The sequence below is a fragment of the Symsagittifera roscoffensis genome, chromosome 1, assembly GCF_963678635.1.
Source record: "Symsagittifera roscoffensis chromosome 1, txSymRosc1.1, whole genome shotgun sequence".
NCBI classification, from domain to species: Eukaryota; Metazoa; Xenacoelomorpha; order Acoela; family Convolutidae; genus Symsagittifera; species Symsagittifera roscoffensis.
The window spans coordinates 92,217,182-92,238,353 of record NC_087062.1 but is presented as its reverse complement, the minus strand read 5'-3'; the positions used below and the strand labels follow the sequence as shown (position 1 = coordinate 92,238,353).

The 21,172-nt window shown below is 35.3% G+C and overlaps 2 protein-coding genes across 2 annotated transcripts; one reads left to right on the top strand and one right to left on the bottom strand.

Annotated features, from left to right (window-relative positions):
• The first annotated feature begins 14 nt into the window (after nucleotides 1-14).
• On the top strand, nucleotides 15-4,068 carry LOC134852388 (dynein axonemal light chain 1-like). The gene is made up of 4 exons (XM_063868546.1): nucleotides 15-213; nucleotides 2,602-2,800; nucleotides 3,113-3,321; nucleotides 3,896-4,068. The coding sequence occupies exons 1-4, from the start codon at nucleotides 133-135 to the stop codon at nucleotides 3,959-3,961; spliced, it is 555 nt and encodes a 184-aa protein (XP_063724616.1). The 5' UTR covers nucleotides 15-132; the 3' UTR covers nucleotides 3,962-4,068.
• Nucleotides 4,069-9,292: 5,224 nt separating this feature from the next.
• LOC134840724 (uncharacterized) lies at nucleotides 9,293-14,068 on the bottom strand. Its single transcript, XM_063856730.1, has 6 exons — nucleotides 14,049-14,068; nucleotides 13,599-13,868; nucleotides 12,854-12,945; nucleotides 11,987-12,077; nucleotides 10,407-10,676; nucleotides 9,293-9,643 (listed from the first exon to the last, which is right to left on the bottom strand). Exons 1-6 carry the CDS (start codon nucleotides 14,066-14,068, stop codon nucleotides 9,445-9,447), a joined length of 942 nt encoding a protein of 313 aa, XP_063712800.1. The 3' UTR covers nucleotides 9,293-9,444.
• Between the last annotated feature and the right edge of the window lie 7,104 nt (nucleotides 14,069-21,172).

The following is a 21,172-nucleotide window of genomic DNA, read 5'->3' as shown; positions in this document are numbered from 1 at the left end:
TACACGTGCAGTTATATTTGCTTGTCTTTTACTCATACAAGTTAAACTATACTGGTTTTATAATCTGAAGCCACTTTTTTTATTCAAGAGTCAACAAATATTTTTCTCTAGAAAAACAATTTTTGAACGAAGATGAGTTTTCCGAAGTCACTCAAAGAGGGGATTCAGAACTTGGAGAAGAAAACTGGAGAGAAAGCGAGCGAAATGAAAAAGGTTGGTGTTGAATAAAACAAAAACTAAAGGATTAAAAAGTCGTGAAAAACTGGTCTTGTTCAATCAAGCTGCAGTAGAACACTAAACGCAACCTATCAAGTTTTTTTGTAATTGTTGTGTTTCCTCTAATATACATCCTTTCATTGTTTACTATTATATAGTTTCGTAATTGAGTTTTCTGTTTTCTTTTTGGCTGGGTTTTGAAAATCAGTAAAAACCATGTTTGCAATTATTAGAAAATTTTCAGTAAGCAAGTGAGATTCAAAACTAGCACGCCAAGTTCTATAGCTTGCCTGGACATCTTTGACGTGTTTTTTATTTTGTTCTGTTTTTCAAAGAAAGTAAGAAATGTATAAATTCTCGGTTTGATTTTTTCTTTGAATTAATTCACACTTTTTGAAAGGTTGGCACGCTAGTTGGTCCGACTGATGTATTAAAAAGAAGGATAGCCGGTTGCTGTGCAAGTAGCACAGTATATTCCGACCATGAACATTCATGAAAAAAAATAGATTTTTAAAAAATTTTTCTTCAAATTAGCGTCGTTTTAGTGGGTTAAGTGATTCGAAAACTAGACGATCGCGTAGAAATTTATTGAATTAGGTATGTTCGACAAAATTTGTCTCAAAAAATGAATACCAAACAAAAAATTGAAAAGAAAGTTTAAAACTTTTAAAAATTGTTTCCATTTTTTCTTTAATAGTTTTATTCTTTTTTAAAGATCTTTATGGTCAAATAAACGCTGAAAGAAAAATTCAAAACTAGTTTTCTTGATGGTAAAATCAAGTCTTTTAGCCTAAATGTGTTTTTTTAAATGTTAAATTCTGTGTAACGAACTTTACTCGATTGCGTTTTTCGCTTCAAATAGAATTAAAAATCAAAAATTTTAAATAATTTCTACTTGATACAGAGAGACTTTTTTTTGGAAGATGTTAAGTGTCATTCAAATCCCACTGAAAGGGTTTTAAACTAATATACCAGTCAACTGTCTTCGAAGATTATTTGTGGTAGCTTATTTTGCGTGGAAAACAGAAAGAAACAAAAAAATTTTCACGATTTCTTGACATAAAACTGTTTCAAACTATATAAAGGACAGTCGAAGCTTTCAATGGTTCACTTTTATATGATAGCAAGTATTGCAAGCAATTACGTCATAAATGAAACGTTTTCTCGCAAATAATGAAAAAAAAACAGTTTCATTCCATGGAAACTAGTTTTGGCAGTGTCATTTAGCGCTTCCACGGCCATTTGAAAGTTTTAAAAAATCAAAGAAAATTTTGAAAAAAATCAGTACAATGTTCCCGATTTTTTCACGTTTTGTTTGTTATTCATTTCTTTGAAACAAATGTTAGCAAATGTGTTCATTTCACTTTTCTTCTACGCATTCTTATAGTTCTCGCATGCACAATAAGAGGCACTAATTAGAAAAAAAATCATACACTATTTTCATGAATGTCGTCAGAACATTTGCTACTTGCACAACCATCAGCTATACTTGTTTCTCGGAAATAAATTCAAAAATTCATCGAATAAAGCTTCAGTTTTAGCGCAACCTGAAGTTTTTCTCATAAGATGCCAGATTTATAACGTATCCGTCCTAGATTTGAAAAAAAATCAATATACTTTTTGAACTAAAAGATGAATAAAAAAGCAAGTAGTACTATATTTTTCTTTAGGTAAGCGGTGCACATTGAAAGTTTTAATTGATCAGTCAATTTTTGCACTTTAGTGACTGTTTAAAAACTGCAAGTTTTCGGAGAGTTGACGGAATAGTTCAGCCTGGGTAACTTTTTCTCCAGCCAATTTTTGACTTTCAACAAACCGGTATTGACATTGGTTTTTTTAGTATAGAATATGTTGATCCTCGAACGCGAAATTCCAATGGTTTTTAGGTGCATTTCATTAATGTAGGCATTTGAAAACTCCCAAGTAGCCAGTAATTAATGACCTCTCAATTGTTTTCATTACTTGCTATTTTATTGCACGGCATGTACAGTTTCACTGAAAGCCGAAGATTAATTATGTAGATCTCCTATATTCTTGTTTGCAACTGTTTGAAATTCATTTCAGCAACTTATGAAAATCTTTTTAAGCCTTTATAGCTATAAATGGTTTTAGTTATGAAAACCTTTTTAGTTATGAAAAAACTTGCAGGAATAATAATAGTTTTCAAAAGCAGATGAAATGCTCTATCCCTTGAAACCCTAAAAACTGTGTTTTTTGTTGGCCATATTTTGTACTTTTTGAGTCTTGATTAAGATGTTTCAAATAATTTTTCATCACTCGATTCTATGTGATGTGTTTTTGTGTTTTTTTTTAAATTTTGCATGGGTAAAAAAACAACATAAATAAGTTCATCTTTTCATGCAGTCACTATGTTTCTGTGTATAGGTGCAATTGTACGCACTGATGCTGGAGAAAATGGACGCTTCTCTGTCAACGCTGACTTCGTGTGAGCATCTGCAGCTGTCCACCAATTGCATTGAGAAGATTGCCAATCTGAACGGACTGAAGAACCTCAAGATTCTCTCGCTAGGCAGAAACAACATCAAAGCCCTCACTGGTTTGGAGGCAGTCGCCGACACCTTAGGTAAAATTGACCTTCAATTGAAAATTTCTTTGCAAAGTTATCTTTAAAATTTTTTTAACAGCTTCTGTGGTTCAAGAATTTTTGGATTTTTCCGGACGGTTAACATAAATTTTTCCACTTTTGCCAGGATTATCAAACTTCGTAATCGTAACTTTTTGACAATCTCCTATGATTTACGTTTTGATTTATTTTTTGAGATGTCTTTCGGTAAATTGACGCATACGATTTTGCAAACTTTGGTTATTTCGATCTAAACTAATCTACTTACTAGAATTATTAGAAGAGTATGAGCACTTGGTTTGTTTGTTTTAGAGCAGCTGTGGATCTCGTACAACTTGATTGAGAAACTGAAGGGCATCGGGGTGCTGAAGAAACTGGTGATCCTGTTCATCACCAATAACCTCGTCAAGTCCTGGGACGAGTTCAGCAAACTCAAGGACTGCCCCAACCTCGTCGACCTCAACTTCGTCGGCAACCCTCTGGAGGAGGAGGCGAGTGCTGCCGAGACATACAGAGACAAGGTATTAATAATAGTAATAATGATAATAATAACAATCATAACCATAATAACCATAATCATAATCATAATAATCATAATAAACTGTTTTCAGAGGCTTACAATAAAAAGTACTATTTAATAAACCAGTCTCAACCCTGAGAATGTCATCAGACCATATGGTCCGTTTTCAAACGTCTCTGTGACTAGAATTTTTTGCTAAATTTTTTTACCCCGCCTAAGTTTGTGTGAAATTGAACCCGTCGAGGTAAAAGCGAACCGAAAACGAGCAAAGTCAAAATATGCTTCATTTCCGGAGCTGTTACATAATTGTTAGATAATTATTATGTATCAGTATTTTCGGCTGGGTTAATACTGCAGCTACTCTAAACTACTCATTCTTGTTTCATGTAGTTTTTTTAAATATTTGCCGTCTATTTATTATTTTTAACAACCACGAAAAATTCGTAGATTATTTCACCCAACCGAAGTTATATGCTAGTAGTAGTTTTATAAAAACAAAATTGTTTTTAGATTGTTATTTTTAAGATTTCATCTTAATACTTAGTCCGCCAAGTTCATTTTTTTAATGTTTCAAGGTTGCGAAGATGCTGGGCAAACTGAAGAAACTCGACGGGGTTCCTATCGTCCGAGACGAAGAGTGAACACTGAAAATGATGGAAAAGTGCGGAAGAAAAAAGTAGAGCAAACAATTCCATTATACAATTAGTTTATCTTTGTTTTGTCTATTGAAATTTAATTTTTTCAATAATTTTTGCGTTTTCTGATTCGTTCAACGCTTAAAATAGAAAAAAAACGATGCATATTTGTCCAAAGTTGGAAAAACCACCCCTTTCAAGGGTTCATGCACAATCCCAATTTATTTCAAAAAGAAATTTTCAACAATTTTCATTTTCAGTCTTAATGTATAGTTTTATGGCGCTCTCTCAAGTGAAGTTTTTGTAAAAGAATTCTTGATTTGTAAGTCTGTTCTTGTAATGAATTCACTTGGAATTAATCTATTACAGTTATTATAGCGCTCCTCTAAATATGTTCCTGCGTATGTATAATCGAGTTATTTTTTCAACTTTCCCGATCAATCTTCAACTGTAATTAAACGATTTAAAATAAACCATGATATGCGCTATTTCTGGTGCTGAAAAACAAGATTAATTGTTTTAACTAGTAATTGATGAAAATGTTTGCAGAGAAAAAGAGAGCTTGTTTTAAACATATTTTGCGCATATCTTGAGAGGTTTGAATGATTTTTCAATTGATTGGCTAGAAGTACCCTGCCCAAGATTGCAAAACCAGCTACTTGGGCTCTTTGCTTCGAAATTTTTAGCTTTCAATTGTTGTCCAAAATTGAAAAAGAAGGTTTTATTGGGGTCAAATTTTGTAACAAACTGGATTTTTGTCTCTTTTACATAACATTTCAAATGTCTCCTCTCAAAAGGAAAAACTAAAAAAGTAAACAAAGCAGCGTCCACCAAATGCTGTTTCAGTGATTTTGTGTCCTCATTTTTATTCAGTATTTTTCAGTTGATTTCTTTCACGCCTCTTTCCAATCGCTGCCAATTGTAACTTCGATTCGGAGAAAGGCAAATCCCAGCGCGCAGTCTCGACGGTCATCTGCATCTAGATTGTTATGCCCTCCATTTAAAATTTTTAGATTACTCGAACCACAAAAAAACTCAATTTCTTGATAACACTCACCTGTTTACCGTCTGAGTGCAACTGCTGAAACGCCATTCAAAAAAACCCAAATGTTTTACGTACAAATTCGTAATATGACTAAAGTTGTTTTTAGTAGAGACAGACATTCAAGCCACCACCCTCCATACATACAAGTCAACTCCCCAAAACTTGGGGGTAAGCGTAGAAGGGACAAGCGTGGAAGGGGCAAGCGTGAAGAGGGGTAGATGTGGGGTAAGGTAGCAGGGTACAAGTGAGGGAATGGGGTGGTAGGGTGAAAATGTTAATGTTGATTGTTAAAAGTTCGATGGATATCATTCTGCAACCAAAAAGAAAACGTGAGTAAGTTTAGAAATTACTATTTTTGCATAAAAGGGAAAAATATATAGATTATACTCTACTATAAAGCATTTTGAAGGATTTTGAATGGATGATAATTGATTTGTTTCTTCAAAACTAATAGAATATAATGGATTAGAATCAATTGCGCGGTCCCAAAATCTAATTATAATCAATCATGAGGCAAAATTTTTGAATATGAAAATCTTTTTAAGATAGTTATTAGCCATGGTTAGAAAAAAAACAATTAGTTCCTTTTTTGATTTTGAACACAAAGGTTCTCTTTAAAATGATAATAAAACTTTTTGGCAAACACTACTATTTTGAGGGCCGAATTTTGACTGAACAATTAGTTTTTTTTCATGGAATTTTAGTGCGTGTACGTTTTTGTTCTGACCATTGAAAATTTTGAAAATTTTCTCCAGTGTCGACAAAAACCAGTTCGAAATTTTTGATTTTTGGCCTGGTTTCGAGCGATTCATTGTAATTATTCGTAAAAAATCATCGTAAAAGGCGGAGTGTTATATCATATTAACACTTTTCGGCCTTTATTTATACGCCATTGAAATTTTATCAAAAAATTGCCCCATATGCTTTTTTTTTCGTCAGACCTTTTTATCAAGCGACTCGCAAAAAAAATAGTTTAAGAAAAAACATGAAAAAGCGTTTTCATATATTTTTATGAGGCTATGGTCGGAACTTTCTGTGCAATTTTCACAGCCACCAGCTACCCTTGTAGCCTATTTGCTAATTTTTGTAAATAAAATTTGGCCGAAACTAGAATTGGATCAAACTGGAACAAAACAAAAAAACTGGACCACAATTGCCCCACAATTAATCAAAGAAGCTGGACCACGACAAAATCCACAATTTCTGCATGTCAACCAATTATTTCAAAAAAAGCCATTGCACATTAGCGAACGCGGGATTTCTTATCAAAACTTAGCTATGAGAAACGGTCAGGTAAAATAATTGACATAATTGTTTTGAGCACTAGTGGTTCAGCTTTTAAAAAGAAGACATCGAGATCCCCAATGAGTTCATATCCAAATGTGCTTGTCCCCAAGGCAGCTAAAGTTTTTGCGAATGCCCTGAAGTGATTATCTTCGAGAAACAAAGGTTGCAATAGCACCAAAAGGTCTCATTGCAGAAGGTATATTTGTATCTTGCACACCCAAATCAAATATGTGTATTCTTAATTAGTACAAAAACTAACTCAGATCTGATTTACCCATAAAAATGACCGGGCGTTTGTAACAGAGATCGATTAAGAGAATTATTTCAAAGCATTAGATAGAAAAACAACAGCCATTCGTTCTCGAGAAAAATTTTTATTAGCGAGGTAGTATTTGACCCCTATTTACAATGACTGAACGATTGATGTTTGTGTTGGAATCTGAAAGATTGATTCCTTTTCATCTTGGCTCTCGGACCTTTCAGTTCAATGCAACCTTTGCATTTATCATATCTAGAAAACTGACACTTTTTTCAATTATTCGAATTGTTTTGTTTGGACAAGGGAATTTGTGCAAAAAAGCAATTGGTTGTATCATGAGATGGTTTTTCATGATTTGGAAACAGCATGGATCTTTTTTATATCATTCAAAAACTAATGTTGACCTGAGCTTAAATTTGAAAAAGAAATATATCACCTGTGATCATTTTTTTTAGTTATGGGGTTTAAAGTTTGCCATATTAACGTAAGCGGAGATTTAATCCGTCTCAGAACTTGGTCAAAATTGGTTGAAGGAAGCTTATTTGCCATAATTGATTTGTTAATAGGAGCAAAATCTACCACTTTGTACTTAATATGACGTTTGAAGGATGTTTTTGCAAAACAAATCTCAATATTAAAAAAAAAATTATTTTTATTTTATTAGATTCAAATTTACCATGTTATTACTGCTCCATGGACCTTAAAAAGCAGCCGGAACAATCAGGGCTTCGCCCTGATACGAGCAGTCTTGTTTATTTTGCTTTTAAAGAAATATCTTAGCGACGGTTATACAGCAGTATCTCGTTTGTTGAATTGAAAAAAATGGCGACTCAACAAATATTTATTTAAATTTAAAAAAAAATGAGGTAAGAAAAAAGAAATAACATAAATTAGATGTATCTATCATGTATATATAATTCATTCTAGCCAAAAAAAACTTGACCATTAATTAAAACTGCGTTCTCATTTTTATTAGATATTGCTAAGTTTATGTAATTTTATTTGAACTTCAATTAAATTGCGACTTTTTTCAATCCAAATCCGATCGAAAGTGACTTTCTAGCGTCTATCTGTGAGCTTGTCTACAAGAAGGGTAGGAGGTCAGAATAGTTCGATGTTCTTCTTGATCCAGGATTCGAAGTAGGGGACACTTGTGAAGAAACTATTGGCGGTGCAGTGTTCGATTGGGGTGACGGGTAACTTGGTCGTGTGACTGTATACCCCGTAGAGACACTGGGGTACTTGAGTACCGCAGAACATGGTGTAGATGGGGCCTCCTGAACTTTCACAGCCACCAGCTACCCTTGTAGCCTATTTGCTAATTTTATTAAATAAAATTTGGCCGAAACTAGAGTTGGATCAAACTGGAACAAAACAAAAAAACAGGACCACAATTGCCCCCACAATAAACCAAAGAAGCTGGACCACGACAAAATCCACAATTTCTGCATGTCAACCAATTATTTCAAGAAAAGCCATTGCACATTAGCGAACGCGGGATCTCTAATCAAAACTTAGCTATGAGAAACACGGTCAGGTAAAATAGTTGACATTTGTTTTGAGCACTAGTGGTTCAGCTTTTAAAAGAAGACATCGAGATCCCCAATGAGTTCATATCCAAATGTGCTTGTCCCCAAGTCAGCTAAAATTTTCGCGAATGCCCTGAAGTGATTATCTGCGAGAAACAAAGGTTGCAATAGCACCAAAAGGTCTCATTGCAGAAGGGATATTTGTATCTTGCACACCCAAATCAAATATGTGTATTCTAAATTAGTCCAAAAACTAACTCAGATCTGATTCACCCATAAAAATGACCGGGCGTTTGTAACAGAGATCGATTAAGAGAATTATTTCAAAGCATTAGATAGAAAAACAACAGCCATTCGTTCTCGAGAAAAATTTTTATTAGCGAGGTAGTATTTGACCCCTATTTACAATGACTGAACGATTGATGTTTGTGTTGGAATCTGAAAGATTGATTCCTTTTCATCTTGGAGCTGCTTTGCTCTCGGACCTTTCAGTTCAATGCAACCTTTGCATTTATCATATCTAGAAAACTGACACTTTTTTCAATTATTCGAATTGTTTTGTTTGGACAAGGGAATTTGTGCAAAAAAGCAATTGGTTGTATCATGAGATGGTTTTTCATGATTTGGAAACAGCATGGATCTTTTTTATATCATTCAAAAACTAATGTTGACCTGAGCTTAAATTTGAAAAAGAAATATATCACCTGTGATCATTTTTTTAAGTTATGGGGTTTAAAGTTTGCCATATTAACGTAAGCGGAGATTTAATCCGTCTCAGAACTTGGTCAAAATTGGTTGAAGGAAGCTTATTTGCCATAATTGATTTGTTAATAGGAGCAAAATCTACCACTTTGTACTTAACATGACGTGTGAAGGATGTTTTTGCCAAACAAATCTCAATATTAAAAAAAAATTATTTTTATTTTATTAGATTCAAATTTACCATGTTATTACTGCTCCATAGACCTTAAAAAGCAGCCGGAACAATCAGGGCTTCGCCCTGATACGAGCAGTCTTGTTTATTTTGCTTTTAAAGAAATATCTTAGCGACGGTTATACAGCAGTATCTCGTTTGTTGAGTTGAAAAAAATGAGATAAAAAAACAAATATTTATTTAAATTTAAAAAAAAATGAGGTAAGAAAAAAGAAATAACATAAATTAGATGTATCTATCATGTATATATAATTCATTCTAGCCAAAAAAACTTGACCATTAATTAAAACTGCGTTCTCATTTTTATTAGATATTGCTAAGTTTATGTAATTTTATTTGAACTTCAATTAAATTGCGACTTTTTTCAATCCAAATCCGATCGAAAGTGACTTTCTAGCGTCTATCTGTGAGCTTGTCTGCAAGAAGGGTAGGAGGTCAGAATAGTTCGATGTTCTTCTTGATCCAGGATTCGAAGTAGGGGACACTTGTGAAGAAACTATTGGCGGTGCAGTGTTCGAAGGGGGTGACGGGTAGCTTGGTCGTGTGACTGTATATCCCGTACAGACACTGGGGTACTCGAGTACCGCAGAACATGGTGTAGATGGGTCCTCCTGAGTCTCCAAAACACATGTTGCTAAGCAGAAAAAAGAGCTCTGGTTGCAGATTTAGATTGTAGAGTTTTTTATAGGTGGGGGGGGGGGGGGGGTCTAGATACTGAAAACTTCAAATGAAATACCCAAATAAGGAAACAAGCAGATAAAATCCAAATGGAGGTTTTATTGGCAACAGGTCTGTTTACCTTGAAAACGAAGAAAACAGTTTCTGTAAAACAATTGAAAACAAAAACAAGAAAAATGACTCAATTTTTTTAAATGATTTTTTCTGTTTTTTTTCAACAACTCTGGTAGGAGCATTTTGCGCTATTTTACCAGCTATTCTCGATATTGCCTAAAATGGATGGAGTTAACCTTAGCGCACATATCTGCTGTTCCTAGGACTTTCCCCATCATTTTTCACCAAAAAAAACAATTATTGAAGGAATGATTTTTTTTGCCCTAATGATACGGGAAGTTCTAGAAACAGCTGATATGCGCTTTTCATCATTTTCACCTAAAAAATCAATTATTGAACGAAATTATTGTTGTATTAGAAAATGGGTGAAAAACATGGGCTCTCATATAAAAATTATTTTTAAAGGAAACTTTGGGAAACGGAAGAATTTTTTAACACGAGAAGAAGCAAAGCTTCGCACCACTTGCGATATAGCCCAAACATTTGCATGACAATAGCAGCCAGAAATTGAGACGAAAGCCGCTCAATGTGAAGAACTTTTGAAAACGTCGAGAAAAGCTAGATCTACCAGAATTTCTTATCATATAGCTATAGGATTTTCCCACCTTTCGTAAAAAACGGAGCTGACGCAGATTAAGTCTTCTCTACAGTGCTTCATAGGTGACCTTTTGTCCTCTGTGAAGTAGGCTTCCTTCAATAACTGAGGGTAAGCAGAGGGTAATTTTGTGTCCATAGTGCCCATACCACACGACCCTAGAAGTGTGTCTGTCTCGGCCACTTCCGAACATAACGGGATCACTCGGTATTTTCCTCCGATTGGGTAGGTTAGCTTTAGAAGAGCGATGTTGTTTTTGGGAGATGCTCCGCTCACAAATCTGAAAAAAAGCCGAACACTCAGCACCTTAATCATAAGAAGTAGAGGTAGAGGTGTGTAAAAAAATATATATATTTTTAAAGGAATGCAATAAAAGGCAGGTGCTGATCTAAGATTTTCTTAAAAGAGGTGGAGGATTGTTCGACTTCTTTAGGCAGAGCACATGACCACATAGACTTACCCAACTGAACCAAAACGCATTGAAGACACCATTTTGTTAAGTTTTTTTTAACGCCGAAGGCAAATTTTTGAACGGTTTTGAACTTCGTAGACATTATGGAGTTTTTCGACCAAAAAATTGTTTTTTTTTGGTGTGCGCTTCACCCTCAATGTTAATTTGTCTTAGCCCAAGAAATTTTTGGGAAAATAAATAGAATAGCCAGTCAGTCAGTCAATAAAAAATGGATGCTCTAAAAAGTAATGAAGGGGAAGGGAAGGGGTGAGTTAATCAGTTGCTTATATCAAGCTCAGTTGCTATAACGTTTGATACCATGCCAAATGCATAATCCTACATAATTTTAAATAATGTAAATCAACTTAAAACATTGATTTAACATGGTATGCATAAGTTTTAATCCGATAAGTCATAGTGGATTTAGAACTTTTGCGAGCGCAGGGGGGATGGTTTGTAGTTGTCGTATTTTCAGTCGATCGAATGAAATTTATGAGCTCCTCTCAGTGACCACTTTCACGAAAATTTTCTGCGCTGCAAGAAAAATTGTGCTGACAATGCTGCTTCAGTAAGTTTTTTGACGGCTTCTGCCAGAAAAATTCTTTCTTCATTTATTCAGTGCGCAGTCTTCCATCAAAAGGCGTCTTGAAGAAAATTCTCCAAAGACCATAGGTCGTAAAATCGCAAAACAGCACCACCTAGGTACCTTTTCCGATTTGCAAACCAATTTCAGGAAAGTGCTGGAGTTGTTCAGGTTTCTGATTTTTTAAACTTTCTTTTATTTTCAAAAAATTTTCTTTGTAACTTTTTCCAAAACTTTTCTCAATTTAAAAGGCATTAAAACGCTTCCGAATATCTAGTTTTTTGGGAATTCAATTTACGGCTGGAAGGGCTTCAAAAATGATTCCGCACATGAACCCCTAGCTTTTTTTGAGTTGGCAAAATTGGACAGAGAAAAACCTACGCCATAGTTTCTTACTTCCACTACGTGAAGTGGTCGGAATGACAAAACATTTCAGTGTGAACAAATGAATTGATATGAACAAGTGTTATTGCATACAAATTGTTGTCTCAATTTAACGATTGGGCTTGGAAACTGGAAAAGAACCCAGTTTTGAAACTAGTGAATAATCCCTTACCCTATCGGTGCAAATTTCCTCTCCACGTAATAGAGGTCTTTCACTGAGTGTGTTCTGGTGAAATCGCCCACCTCCACTCGAATGTTTTCAGCTAAAACAGAGACACAGAGACATTTAAGTCCCGATTGACTGAGACATTTAAACTCTAAGAATTTTTAGCAGATTCAGCGAGGGGGAACTGGCGTTCCCGGGATGAGGTCTGCGACTCATGTTGCGACCGAAACGGGTCGCCGAAATGGACTTTCTGCTACCAAAATCCTTGAGTCGCATAAATTAGCACCATGGGTATCGCAAAGTCGCAACAAGGGTCGCGAAAAAACGCAAAATGGGACGCGCAAAGACTGAACATAGCTAAGACAAAAATTTCAGGTTAGATCTTTCAATTAAGAAGTCGCTTAGTTCAACATCCCCAAATAATGTTAGTACACTCAGTTATTTTTCCAGTCATCTGGAAAGAAACTTTTCAGACTCGAAAAAATTACAAAAAAAAAACAAAAATCATGAAAAAAAAACATCTATGCTGGTTAACTGATGTCCATTGAGCGCTCTTCAAGATTTTTTTGCTCAACACAGTCATGCGTCGGTCTCCGATATGAAAAACGCGACCCAGGAACACACATGATCGAAGATCTAAGAAGTTAAAATCCAAAACGACATCGAATACATCAAAAAACCCTTGGCTATACGAAGTTATTTTCTTCTTCTCACTGATCATCGAAGCAAGCTTTTTTTTGTAAAACATTGTAGCAAATTTGTCCATGCCACCCGTGCGCGAAAAAACAAGAGATGTGAAAGAACAATGATCAACGCCTCTGATTTGTTACCCATTGCAGGTCCTTTTTTCTCCTTCGTGATTCCTGTACACACTTGGCATAGTACCAGAATTTGATTTGGCGAAAGGATTCATTACTCTTGCATCGAAGTATGGCTTCTCAAATCTGTCTCCTCGATTCCGGTGGCTGAAATATGAAGACACCCTCCGTCGCCACTTATTGATGTTCTCAAAGCCAAAAACTCGCCAAATAAACGCTCTAATTGCGATTCGACTTCAAAATTAGCGCCAACTTTTGTCAACAATTCTGCTGTTATGTCTTTCACTTCATTATGCCGCATAGCTGGGAAGCCTCCAGTAGGGCAAGACAAGCAATACTCAATAGAAAAAAAATTGACCCGATTTTTTTCTATGATTTTTAACAACTCTGGCAGGAGAATTCTGCGCTATTTTACCGCCTATTCTTGGCATTATTTGAAATGAATGGAGTTAACCTTAGCGCGCATATCTGCTGTTCCTAGGCCTTTCCCCATCATTTTTCACCAAAAAATATCATAATTGAAGAAATGATTTTTTTGCTCTAACGAAATTATTGTTGTGTTAAAAAATTGGTGAAAAACATGGGCTCTCATATAAAAATTATTTCTAAAGGAAACTTTGGGAAACAGAAGAATTTTTTTACAAGAGAAGAAGCAAAGCTTCGCACCACTTGCGATACAGCCCAAACATTTGCATGACAATAGCAACCAGAAATTGAGACGAAAGCCGCTCAATAAGAAGAACTTTTGAAAACGTCGAGAAAAGCTAAATCTACCAGAATTTCTTGTCATATTTTCCCACCTTTCGTAGAAAACGGAGTTGACGCAGATTAAATCTTCTCTACAGTGCTTCATAGATGACCTTTTGTCCTCTGTGAAGTAGGCTTCCTTCAACAACTGAGGGTAAGCAGAGGGTAATTTTGTGTCCATAGTGCCAATACCACACGACCCTAGAAGTGTGTCTGTCTCGGCCACTTCCGAACATAACGGGATCACTCGGTATTTTCCTCCGATTGGGTAGGTTAGCTTCAGAAGAGCGATGTTGTTTTTTGGAGATGCTCCGCTCACAAATCTGAAAAAAAGCCGAACACTCAGCACCTTAATCATAAGAAGTAGAGGTAGAGGTGTGTAAAAAAATATATATATTTTTAAAGGAATACAATAAAAGGCAGGTGCTGATCTAAAATTTTCTTAAAAGAAGTGGAGGTTTGTTCGACTTCTTTAGGCAGACCAAAAGACCACATAGACTTACCCAACTGAACCAAAACCCATTGAAGACACCGTTTTGTTAAGTTTTTTTTTCACGCCGAAGGCAAATTTTTGAACGGTTTTCAACTTTGTAGACATTATGGAGTTTTTTGACCAAAAAATTGATTGTTTTTTTTCGGTGCGCGCTTCACCCTCAATGTTTATATATCTTGAAGCCCAAGAAGTTTCTGGGAAAATAAATAAAATTTCAGTCAGCCAGTCAGAAAAAAATCGATGCTGTAAAAGTAATGAAGGGGGAAGGTAACGGGTCAGTTACTCAGTTGCTTATATCAAACTCAGTTGCTACAACGTTTGATACCATGCCAAATGCATAATCCTACATAATTTTAAATAATGTAAATCAACTTAAACATTGATTTAACATGGTATGCATAAGTTTTAATCCGATAAGTCATAGTGGATTTAGAATTTTTGCGAGCGCAGGGGGGATGGTTTTTAGTTGTCGTATTTTCAGTCGATCGAATGAAACTTATGAGCTCCTCTCAGTGACCATTTTCACGAAAATTTTCTGCGCTGCAAGAAAAATTGTGCTGACAATGCTGCTTCAGTAAGTTTTTTGACGGCTTCTGCCAGAAAAATTGTTTCTTCATTTATTCGGTGCGCAGTCTTCCATCAAAAGGCGTCTTGAAGAAAATTCTCCAAAAACCATAGATCGTAAGATCGCAAAACAGCACCACCTAGGTACCATTTCCGATTTGCAAACCAATTTTAGGAAAGTGCTGGAGTTGTTCAGGTTTCTGATTTTTTAAACTTTCTTTTATTTTCAAAAAATTTTCTTTGTAACTTTTTCCAAAACTTTTCTCAATTTAAAAGGCATTAAAACGCTTCCGAATATCTAGTTTTTTGGGAATTCAATTTACGGCTGGAAGGGCTTCAAAAATGATTCCGCACATGAACCCCTAGCTTTTTTTGAGTTGGCAAAATTGGACAGAGAAAAACCTACGCCATAGTTTCTTACTTCCACTACGTGAAGTGGTCGGAATGACAAAACATTTCAGTGTGAACAAATGAATTGATATGAACAAGTGTTATTGCATACAAATTGTTGTCTCAATTTAACGATTGGGCTTGGAAACTGGAAAAGAACCCAGTTTTGAAACTAGTGAATAATCCCTTACCCTATCGGTGCAAATTTCCTCTCCACGTAATAGAGGTCTTTCACTGAGTGTGTTCTGGTGAAATCGCCCACCTCCACTCGAATGTTTTCAGCTAAAACAGAGACACAGAGACATTTAAGTCCCGATTGACTGAGACATTTAAACTCTAAGAATTTTTAGCAGATTCAGCGAGGGGGAACTGGCGTTCCCGGGATGAGGTCTGCGACTCATGTTGCGACCGAAACGGGTCGCCGAAATGGACTTTCTGCTACCAAAATCCTTGAGTCGCATAAATTAGCACCATGGGTATCGCAAAGTCGCAACAAGGGTCGCGAAAAAACGCAAAATGGGACGCGCAAAGACTGAACATAGCTAAGACAAAAATTTCAGGTCGGATCTTTCAATTAAGAAGTCGCTTAGTTCAACATCCCCAAATAATGTTAGTACACTCATTTATTTTTCCAGTCATCTGAAAAAAAACTTTTCAGACTCGAAAAAATTACAAAAAAAAACAAAAATCATGAAAAAAAAACATCTATGCTGGTTAACTGATGTCCATTGAGCGCTCTTCAAGATTTTTTTGCTCAACACAGTCATGCGTCGGTCTCCGATATGAAAAACGCGACCCACGAACACACATGATTGAAGATCTAAGAAGTTAAAATCCAAAACGACATCGAATACATCAAAAAACCCTTGGCTATACGAAGTTATTTTCTTCTTCTCACTGATCATCGAAGCAAGCTTTTTTTTGTAAAACATTGTAGCAAATTTGCCCATGCCACCCGTGCGCGAAAAAACAAGAGATGTGAAAGAACAATGATCAACGCCTCTGATTTGTTACCCATCGCAACTCCTTTTTTCTCCTTCGTGATTCCTGTACACACTTGGCATAGTACCAGAATTTGATTTGGCGTAAGGATTCATTACTCTTGCATCGAAGTATGGCTTCTCAAATCTGTCTCCTCGGACTCCGGTGGCTGAAATATGAAGACACCCTCCGTCGCCACTTATTGATGTTCTCAAAGCCAAAAACTCGCCAAATAAACGCTCTAATTGCGATTCGACTTCAAAATTAGCGCCAACTTTTGTCAACAATTCTGCTGTTATGTCTTTCACTTCATTATGCCGCATAGCTTGGAAGCCTCCAGTAGGGCAAGACAAGCAATACTCAATTGAGAAAAATTTTCCATAAACACAGTGAGGAGGAACATCTTTCGGCGGTCATTATATCGCAAGCACAGTGCATCCCGAAACGCCACTTTTTTTCTGGCAAAAACCATGTTCTGCAAACGGCAACGTTGTGAGGCCGTATAACGCGCCTCTTCAGAAAGCCAGTTCAAATGATCATGAGTATGGAGCACTGATAAGCGACTGCAACACAACATCTTTTGTTCTTTCGGCCGGCTGTTCGTTCTCTTTCTGTAGTTCAGTAGAATAAGTTTCTGCCTACATGTAACACTGTCGAAATCTCTTGGAGTCGTTGAAGTTCTGAGTGGCGGCTATTTCTCGATTGATGACTTTGAAACCACTCAGTCTTGTAAAAGCTGTTGCACAGATCTTTCAATATCTCCTGGTGATACTCGATCGGCCAGCATCGGCAAAAACTGCGTACTGAGTTTGCTTTCAAGCTTGGTAAAATTAACTTTAATTTCATCTTGGATCAGTCGATCACTCTCAACATGTATGTCGACTACGGAATGAAAATATGCGTTATGCGTAAGAAATGCAAAAGCACAATGTGGCTGCAACTCAGCGATGTGAGATAAACTCTCAAGTTCACTTGTCCATCCATTTGACTTTTCGAGAACATTTTGTTGGATAAATTTTTTTGCTGAGATCTTAGCTAAAAATGGGTCGCGCAAAGTCGCAGGATGGGTCACGCAATATCAAAAATATAAAAAATTTCAGAGGGTAGGCTGACGAAAAACTTCCCTAAAACGCTTTTATTCCTGGTAAATGCTTCGTCAGAAATAGTTTAAAAATTTATTTCACTTTGATGTTTGTTAATTCACGTCGTTCTGCGTTTAGTGAGCTCCGCAACAGCATTGTAAGGCATAAAGACAAAAATTATACGATACTGAATGAGCGCTTTATCTTAATTGATGTCCTTTTTGACAGCGCTTGAGGTATTCGTCTTAAGTTTCAATTTTTTAGGGCAGAAATTGGTATTTTTTGACCGTGTATTAAAATATTGAACTCAGCAATAGATAACTAACATGTTTAATTCGTTTCAACTATTGATTGACTTTCTCGACCGAATAAAATGTGCTCGACTTTGCTCGACCATGTTGCATAATTAGATTTGTTCCGGCCGTCTAAATTTTCTCGACCGATCCAAAACTGGGAAAATTGTTTCATTTAGACTTCAGGGTAACGGATCTTGATCATAGACGTTCAGGTACAGACCCGCTCAGGTGTTTCATGTAAAAACAATTGGATGTAATAACAATATATTGGACTTTCATTGTCAGTCTTAAAAAAAACTCAAACAAAAACAAACCAATAAAATCCATTTTTAATCAAATATAATCATTTATAATAGGTTATAGTTATGTTTTTTTTGTACATTATTCTAAATTTTTATAAACACAAGGCAGTATAACCGAAACTATTTTTGATTTGATACACATTGGAACAGATAAAACGAGATTCTCATAAGTTTTTTTAGTTCCTCATTTTTTTGCTGATCTCGAGAAAAAAAGGTATCATACAAATTTATAAATAGTGTCCTTGGAGAAAAAAAACTTATTATACATTTTGTTAATTGAAAAATGTTTGATAATATGACTAGAGGATTTATTATAATTGAAATTTTTAAAACTTTTAAAATTGATTGACGAACTATTCATTTCTTTTTCTGTCGCAAAAATCAATTCTATGCTCCAGCAAGCAAATTTTCCAAAAAAAACCGTAGTTCAGTACTAATTTTTTTTCACAAAAGGTGCAAATGAATGTCCATTGTGAAATCCGAATTACTTTTAAGAATTTGATTTCATATGGTAATATAAATAACGAGTCTATTAAAACAAGCAGCTATGGTTTAAACATCTGAATTTATCAAATAGACGCTTTCTTGCCAAATACAAACAGCTTTTTTCTAAAACTCTGTGTAATAATCAAAAAACCATTGATTGAGTTTTTTGGCCAACCCGGACATTTTGCGAGGTATTTTTTCTCTAAAAACTGATAATTTCAAGTTTCTGACGCGCTTTTTTAAGATTAAACTGAAAATCAATTCACTTCAACTTCAAAAGTGCTGCTTATAATCAAATAAGACTTGAAATACTTTTTGGTGTGATTTTTTGTATCTAGACAAATGTACCACCGAACAAGCTACTTTTCAAAGGATCTTAATGATCTACTGAGACTAAAGGTTACAAATGGAAAAAATATGCTTTAACTCGGATGGTGATTTGGAAGCTTTTAGTTTTTTTATTCCAGCTACGCCATTTGAAAACGAGTTTAAAATTCATATTGGAAATACACTTCGTATCGCTGATACTTATTTTGTAAAACTCAAAAAAGTTATTTTTCACATTAAACAAACAAATTTTAATTACTGGAAGTTTTTTGTTCCAGCAAAATAATTTGTAAACGAGTTCAAAAATTGAATTGGAAATACACCTCGTATACCTGATGATCGGGACCCGGGCTTAAGTTATTTAAAAAAACATTGTAGTTAACTAAATAATTCCTTATAAACCAACGAAATAGTTGAAGAAAATTTATTAAAATACCGTTTTTATAACAAATTAGCACTGTAAAGAGAGAAAAATCATTTTCAACAAACTAGTAACAAAACTTAGCGAGTCTGATTGAAAAACAGAATATTTTATTTGTGGAAAAACTCGGGTTGAGCTCACATTGAAAATTAACGATAAAAAAGTGAAAAAACAGATGAATTGTCGATGTTCATTGCCACAATAGCCAATTTTATTGATAAATTATTACTAGTTTGGCTTATTTTCAGCGATGAAACAGCGATAAAAAAATCTTCCAAAATGAGCACAAATTTTGCTCTATCAGGGGTTCGATTCCCCCGCCTCCAACATTATAAATCTGTATGCTACCTCTGAGCTATCAATCCTCAAAATTTTTAAGTTAAAGGGCTTATGAACTAAAACTCTTATTTGAAAGCTACTAGAATGAGTTAAAATTTCTCAACTTTGGCAATGATTTTCTACAAAATCATTGCTAAAATAGCTCTGAAATATCGCAGATTTAGCTATGCAAAAAAACTCTGAATTATACATGAATCAGCGCTGGTAAGTAGCGATCACTGGGATACTACACAAAAAGCCATAATTAACGGTGGGGATTCAACCCGGGTGTTTACCGGGAATTTTTCAATCTTTTAGCATTTTAATTTACAGCATCTAATCAATTCCCCGCCAAGTGGTCACAAGACTTGATGAAGATATCAAGATGTCAGTATATTTTTTGAAAAAATGTCGGTTTTCAGAAAAATTTTAACCGAAATAGTTAAAATAAAGCGCATCTCTCTTATTAGTTCAATTGCTTCATTTTCTCAAAAATAGTTAGTTAACTACGAACAATAGTTGTTGAACTAAAATCCGCGCCTGCTGGTGCTTACTTTGTTAAACTCAAAAACTAGTTATTTTGTAAACTGAACGAACAATTTTAATTACGTAAAGTAGTTTTTCATTTAAAAAAACTTTGAAAAAAAATCAAACTTTGAAGACTGCGTTTCTATTTCCTCACATGATACAACAAGTGCATTTTTTTCTCCGAGAACGCACTCGTGGAAATAATTTGCTTGCTTCAAATCAATTGCTTTAAATTATTTCTTATTTAAAGAAATCCCGGGGCGGATTGGGAGGGGGACGGGCGCCCTTTAAACCCCCCTCCCCCCTCAGGGCTTCGACTACCTCATCAACCAAAGGGTCCCCCCTTGGTATATTTATTATGACATCCATTTTAGGCCGATCAGCCCTAAATTTTTCGAAAGGCGTCTTGGGCGCCAATATGTACTTTTTTGAAGAGGAGCGCGCGCCGAAAACATGCAATTTGTTGTCAAAATTTTCTTAAAAGCGGCGCAAAAGTTTTGGTCAAAAAAGGGTATTTATACTGTTCTGGGGGCTCTCAGAAAATCAATTTGGACTTAAAAGGAGGTCGACCAAAGTTTTTGATTTTTTTTAAAATCACCCCCCCCCCTCTCAGAAAATCTTAGATCCGCCCTTCCTGCTGAAACACAACATTGGTAATTGTTTTATTTGAAAGCGGTTCTTTTTTTACTTTTTTTAACTTTCAATAGCAAAAGGCGACGTTTTTTGCGAATCAGAAACGCTCATTCTAACATATTGAATCTACAAAAAAGGTGGCCAATACTTAAATATTACAAAAAACACGGTGTTTTGTTAAAGATTCTTTAAAAAAAACAATTACATTTTTGCCAGTTACCTCTAAAGTTTTCGACACAATGTCCGGATGTCAGGATCCATCTGGCCCGAACAATGGTTCCCCCGCAGGTCCCTCTCAGCAATCCGTTGTCCGCCTTGGCAATCAGTCGCACATAGAAGGGCCTGTCCTGACTATCTACACCTTTAATAATCTGGCCAATTAAAGACCGGCTGATGTTCCGCACAGGTGCGTGTGATACAACAGGTGCATTTTGACATGCACGAAAAACGGCTGCTGTTAAAAATATAAATCGCAACAAAAATTTCATTTTTCGAGTTTTCAACTATTGGAATTTTTTTCTTCCAATTTTGGCTTGTTTATGGTTGATTCAATTAATAGCTACTTGGAACTGTAAAGATAAGATACGTTTATGATAAATTGTGTGGCAAAAACTTAAACTTCATTTATGAAGGTCGAACACTTTTTACAAGGATTTTTTGAATAGTTCCAATTCGTATTTTAGTTTGGACTTTCTGTGTTCTAGCTATAGTGCAATCTAAAAAGAAATTAAAGAATTTGAGGACTAATGTTCAGCTGAGGTGAAATTATAAATACTTTCAGTAATGTCGTTTCGATGAAATTTAGC

What these genes read in the sequence shown, in the direction of transcription:
- LOC134852388 (XM_063868546.1), top strand. Translation starts at nt 133, where the DNA reads ATGAGTTTTCCGAAGTCACTCAAAGAGGGGATTCAGAACTTGGAGAAG. An exon ending in AAGCGAGCGAAATGAAAAAG is followed by an intron (nt 214 to 2,601) that starts GTTGGTGTTGAA and finishes TTCTGTGTATAG; the next exon opens with GTGCAATTGTACGCACTGAT. An exon ending in GGCAGTCGCCGACACCTTAG is followed by an intron (nt 2,801 to 3,112) that starts GTAAAATTGACC and finishes TGTTTGTTTTAG; the next exon opens with AGCAGCTGTGGATCTCGTAC.
- LOC134840724 (XM_063856730.1), bottom strand. Translation starts at nt 14,068, where the DNA reads ATGGGTTTTGGTTCAGTTGG. An exon ending in AGGAAATTTGCACCGATAGG is followed by an intron (nt 10,677 to 11,986) that starts GTAAGGGATTAT and finishes GCTTTTTTTCAG; the next exon opens with ATTTGTGAGCGGAGCATCTC. An exon ending in AGCTCCGTTTTTTACGAAAG is followed by an intron (nt 9,644 to 10,406) that starts GTGGGAAAATCC and finishes TTTTCTGCTTAG; the next exon opens with CAACATGTGTTTTGGAGACT.